The 5,126-nt window shown below is 44.7% G+C and overlaps 1 protein-coding gene across 1 annotated transcript; it reads right to left on the bottom strand.

Moving 5' to 3' along the window:
- Positions 1-3,086: 3,086 nt before the first annotated feature.
- Positions 3,087-4,022, bottom strand: LOC102844742 (olfactory receptor 2F1-like). The gene has a single exon (XM_006887262.1). The coding sequence runs from the start codon at positions 4,020-4,022 to the stop codon at positions 3,087-3,089; it is 936 nt and encodes a 311-aa protein (XP_006887324.1).
- Positions 4,023-5,126: the final 1,104 nt, after the last annotated feature.

The raw sequence follows: 5,126 nt of genomic DNA, 5'->3' as shown, positions 1-5,126 counted from the left end.
CAAATGACTCGACGGCACATAACAACAACAATGTGAGTCAGAACCGTGTCGACAGCACCTCCCAACACAGAACCATCTCCTTGGCTCCACGACGATGCCTGAAAGGAGCCTCAGACAGGTTCTAAAATAACTGCAGGTTGGATACCTACCTCCTGTGTGGTGGGGGGAGTGGTGAGTGATCACAAAAGAAATCAATGCCAAGAATTGTTATAAATGACTACAAGTGGTAGACTAGCAGCATTATGCATCTTGAAAATACTCATATTGAAGAAAAATATCCATGTTGAATTAAAAAATGTGAAATACAAAGCAAGATCATTAACAACACAGTCCTTTATACTGAGTGAAATACCTCAGTCACAAAAGGACAAATACTGTATAACACCACTGTTACACAACGGCGGCATGAGGGTTGGAGGGAAACTAAGAAAAGAGGAGATAAATAATGGACACTGCATTAAAACAGATGAAGGAAACACCAACTTAAAAGGAATATATGCTTAGGCATTATTCGTATAACAACAGTCAAGGTGGGTAGCAAAGTGAAATGAGAGAAGGGTGATGGGAGGAAATTATGCAACAATGAATTTTTTTTTAAAGTGAACTGGGGGAAAATTAAATGGAAATAATATGCTGTAAAAATAGATTTGTTGCATTTAAAAACCATTAATAAAAATTAAAAAACAAAAAGAAAAGAAAAGAAGAAAAGAAAAAAGGTGCAAGCAGGAACCAAACCTTAGTCTGAACTCTAGGGGGAAAAAGTGAACTGGAGAGTAGGGAGGAAAATGTGCAGGAATGAAGGGATGAAAATCCAACTTTTCTATAAAGTTTCATTAAAACTATAATTTAAAAAAAAAAACCCAGTACATGCCATTTTAAAAAATAATACCTAAGTGTACTACTGAACAAATGATTTTTAACCCATTAGAATAGTTGTCCACAGAGCAGGAAGAAATGAAATGAAAATGGGATAAAAAGGACCAATGAGTCAACTTTCCGAAAGTGATGAACCGAGCGTGTGCAGATGCGTGTGGCCCATGGAATGAGGAATGTGACCAACCAGTGCCGTCAACTGCATCTAAGGGGAGGAAGCCGGATGGACCGTACTCGGTGTTCTCGCTGATCAGTTGTCCGAGGACGCTGTGTGCGTGCTGCTGTTGTGAGGGTCCCCTGCCCCACGGAGGGAGGTCCTGCGTCATCCTTGCCAGCTCTCTGCGCTTGCAGAGCACCGACTGTAGCAGTCAAGCTGTAAATCCGCCTTGTGGAGGGTCTTCCTCTTCGCGCTGACCTTCTACTTTGTACAGCGAATAAAATAGATCCTCATTGTACAGACTGTGACTAACGGCTCCATGGAAAGGAGAGCACGTTGCATTCGTTCAGTTATTCCATCATCAGACATTTATTAGCATCCCCGAGTCACCAGGAGCACACCTGACGAAGCACACAGCCTCTAACGCTCAGATTTTACACAAACACGTACAGGCATTAAAAAAGTCACAGCAACAGTCGCTTCAGGAAATGGGATACAGAGTGTGCTTCTGAGGCTTCCAGCAACCCAAAAGGTACTTAAGAAAGGATTTGTACTAGAATAACTTACTAAGTACACATCTGTTTCATGTGCTTTTTCTATCTCTGTGTTTTACTCTAGAATTTAAAGCAAAATCAAGAGGTACATTTTAAAAGTACAGTTTTTCCAAGAAGAACACAAAGTTTGAGCACAGGAAGGTCAGTTTAGAGTGCCCATGATTTATGTAACAGTCCGTGATCTCTAAGGAGGCAGCGAGGGAAGGACGTAGTTACTTTCAACAGGGTTCCAGCAGTGGAGACAGATGGTGAGGTGTACCAGGCTGATCCTGTATGTTGCTGACAAAGCTAAAGGAATCTTCCGCTGGATTGGACATGAAATAAAGGAATCAAGAATAGCTGAGTGCATAGCTTTTTGCAGAACAAGGGAAAGAGTAGGGTAGGGATAACTTGGAACAGAGGAAATAAGCGTGCCAGCTCTATTCCAGCTCAGTTAAATATGTAGCAAAGAAGTTGAGCAAAGAACTAGAAACTAGGTTTGTAGTCATGAAAAACTATTTGGGTTGTGGCATTAAAATAGACAAAGAGGGAAATGGAGACGGAGGTGGAGAAACAGAAGAAGGAAGGTGTCAGCATATGTAGGTTTTAAAAGTCCTAGAATTGGGTGAGATCACCTGGGAATGCTCAGAATGAGTCCACTGAAGCCTGAGAAGCAGGAAAAAGAAAGATCCTTTTATACAGTGATAGAGGAGTGATGTAACCCTTAGCTCTAGAATTGCATCCTAAAAGCTGCTCTTCAGATTATCTATCTACTACACGCCATTCCTTATGCTCCAAGTTTCCCACAGAGTATCTGCAATTGTCAAAAAACCCACACCTCCTGTGTAGCAGCAGCTTCCGTTCGAGCTGAAGTAACAGGAAGGTAAAGACATTAGACTCTTCAAACTCCCTTTTCTGGTGAGTGTTGAAGTCCCACATGGTTGACCTTACTCAGAAGCTGTCCATACTGCACCTCCTGATACAAAGAGAGGTTGTCAAGTCCACAGGTTAGATGAATCGAACCACTTCAAAGACTGTCCGTCTAACAGGACACAACACAGAGTGCCCGTCTGTCAATTGGTTTTAAAGTGGTAGCTTGCATATTGTTGTGGTGCTGAAGGGACACAACCAGCAGGTCAAATCCCAGGAGGTCTCCCATGGGGAACAGGTTCAATAGCACTTTCGTGCTAAGACTAATGCACTATAAAGGCCTGGTTAATGTACTGAAAAATATCAAATAGAACATATGATGCCAAAGGAATGTTGCCCAGTATAGTGCTGGGATGTGAGCCCTTGAGTAGAAAGCATTCAAAGCACACAGTGCCCACGAGGTGAGCGTGAAGACACCACAGGACACGGCGTGGAGTGGACTCTACACGAACTAAGAACCACTGGTGACAGAGCAATGGGAACAAATCCAGCTGTAACGCGCAAAGCTGTCTACAGATATGTGCATCTCATCTACCTGTCAGAGGCTGAGGAGAAGGGCTATGTCAAGCCTTGTTCAGAAATTCTCTGAATCTTCATTTTTCTTCACTAAGTTTTGCAAATATTCTCTGTAGGGCACTCATTACTTCCTTGTTCCTCCAACTGTAGATCAAGGGGTTCAGCATGGGGGTCACCACAGCATAAAAGAGAGCCACCATCTTCTCCTGGACAGCCGAGGAGCCGGCCGCAGGCCTCATATAGGTGAAGATTGCTGTCCCGAAGCACATGGAGACCACCGTGAGGTGGGAGGCGCAGGTCCCAAAGGCTTTGCGGCGTCCCTGTGTGGAGCGGATGCGAAGGATGGCAGCCACTATCCGAGTGTAGGAGAACAGGACCAGGAAGCAGGGGAGCATGATGACCACGAAGCCGGAGATGGCCACCATGACCTTGTTGAAGGAGATGTCCACGCAGGTCAGCCTCAGCACGGCCAGCATCTCACAGGCAAAGTGATTAATGACATTACGACACAAGGGCAACCTGAATATGATTATGGTCTGCATCAGGGAGTTGGAGAAGCCAGCTGCCAGGCAGCCAGCAGCCAGCCTCAGACACAGCCCTCCGTGCATGATAGCTGTGTAGTGCAGGGGGTGGCACACAGCCACGTAGCGGTCATAGGCCATGGCTCCCAGCAGGAAGAACTCTGTGCCACCCATCGCCAGAGAGACATGCAGCTGGAACACACAGCTGTGGAATGGGATGGACTTCCAGGCTGAGAGGAAATGGACCAGCATCTGTGGGACAGTGCTGTTGGTATAGCAAATGTCCACAAAGGACAGGACGCTCAGGAAGAAGTACATGGGGGTGTGGAGCCTGCTGTCCAGTCTGATGAGGAGGATGACGAGGGAGTTGCCCACCACAGTCACCAGGAACATGGCCAGGAACAAGATAAAGAGGGTGACCTGTGTCCTCCAGTCACTGGACAGTCCCAGCAAGAAGAACTCACTTATCCATGTCTGGTTCTTCCTGTCCATGAGCCTCTGGAGACAAATCAAAGTTGAAATAAATCACAGAAGCTGAAGGTGGCTGAGGACCTCCCTGGGTCATTTAGACCAAAGCACCATCTGATTCTAACACAAGACACAGTTTTGGTACCCTGAAGTTTCCAGGTCACAGATCTAGAAGTTTCTGGAACACAAAAGATGTCCCCAAAACAGAGACATGATCCAGACTTTCTTTACCTGTTCTTCAAGTGGGGAAAGATTTTAGTGAACTATCAAGTATTTGCATTAAGATTAGTGGCCAATTTCATTTCCTTCTTTAGACCAATTTTCTAACCCTGGCTTTATGCACTTCTTTGTTGAATTCCTGCCTCACTATTTCAGAATCCATATCAACACAGCACAGCATCAATTCACATATTTTTTAATGTTTCTTTTCACTTTTGGCTTGAGAAAATGTGGTATTCCATTTTTAACCTTTTGCAATTATGAATTAGGAGTTTGACTTAGAAGAAAGCAGACAAATATCAAAGACATTTTTACAAAACAATGTCAAGGATCACATTTCAGAGTTGACAAAACAAAGAAAGAAAAGCTGGATGAGAGTTCAGCTTTGAGAAGCCTTTGGTGCTGAGTCTCACCCAGGTGGTCTAGTGAACAGAGGTGTATGAGGTACCACTCCCTCCTCCCTGAGCAGAGCAGGGCAGAGATGGGACAACAGGTTGTCTGTCAAAGAGTAAAGCAAAACGGAGCTCTGGTGGCCAAGTGGCAAGAAGCTCTGCTGCAATCCCAAAGGCACATGGTTCGAATCCACTCCACCAGATGCTCTGCTAGAGAAAGAAGGGCAATCTCCTGTGCCAGTCGGATCCGATTCAATGATACACACACACACACACACACACACACACACACACACGGAGTAGAGCAAAGCTGGAGACCCACCAAGCTATTTCCCACAAATGGTGAGAATTCAAATACTACCATCTTAGCCTTTAGCTAAGGTAAGGAAAACTGACTGCACGTTCCCACGAATTTTGTTAGTGCGAATCCCTGGTGGTGAGTTATGATTTAGAAACTGGCAAAAGAACTAATTGTAAAGAAATGGACACATTGAGTATTAGATATCTCTCTCCTCTC

Source organism: Elephantulus edwardii, unplaced genomic scaffold, assembly GCF_000299155.1.
Source record: "Elephantulus edwardii isolate Elephantulus edwardi_28Jun2011 unplaced genomic scaffold, EleEdw1.0 scaffold00055, whole genome shotgun sequence".
Taxonomy (NCBI): domain Eukaryota; kingdom Metazoa; phylum Chordata; class Mammalia; order Macroscelidea; family Macroscelididae; genus Elephantulus; species Elephantulus edwardii.
This window is presented reverse-complemented; position numbering and strand designations above follow the sequence as displayed.

What these genes read in the sequence shown, in the direction of transcription:
- LOC102844742 (XM_006887262.1), bottom strand. Translation starts at nt 4,022, where the DNA reads ATGGACAGGAAGAACCAGACATGGATAAGTGAGTTCTTCTTGCTGGGA.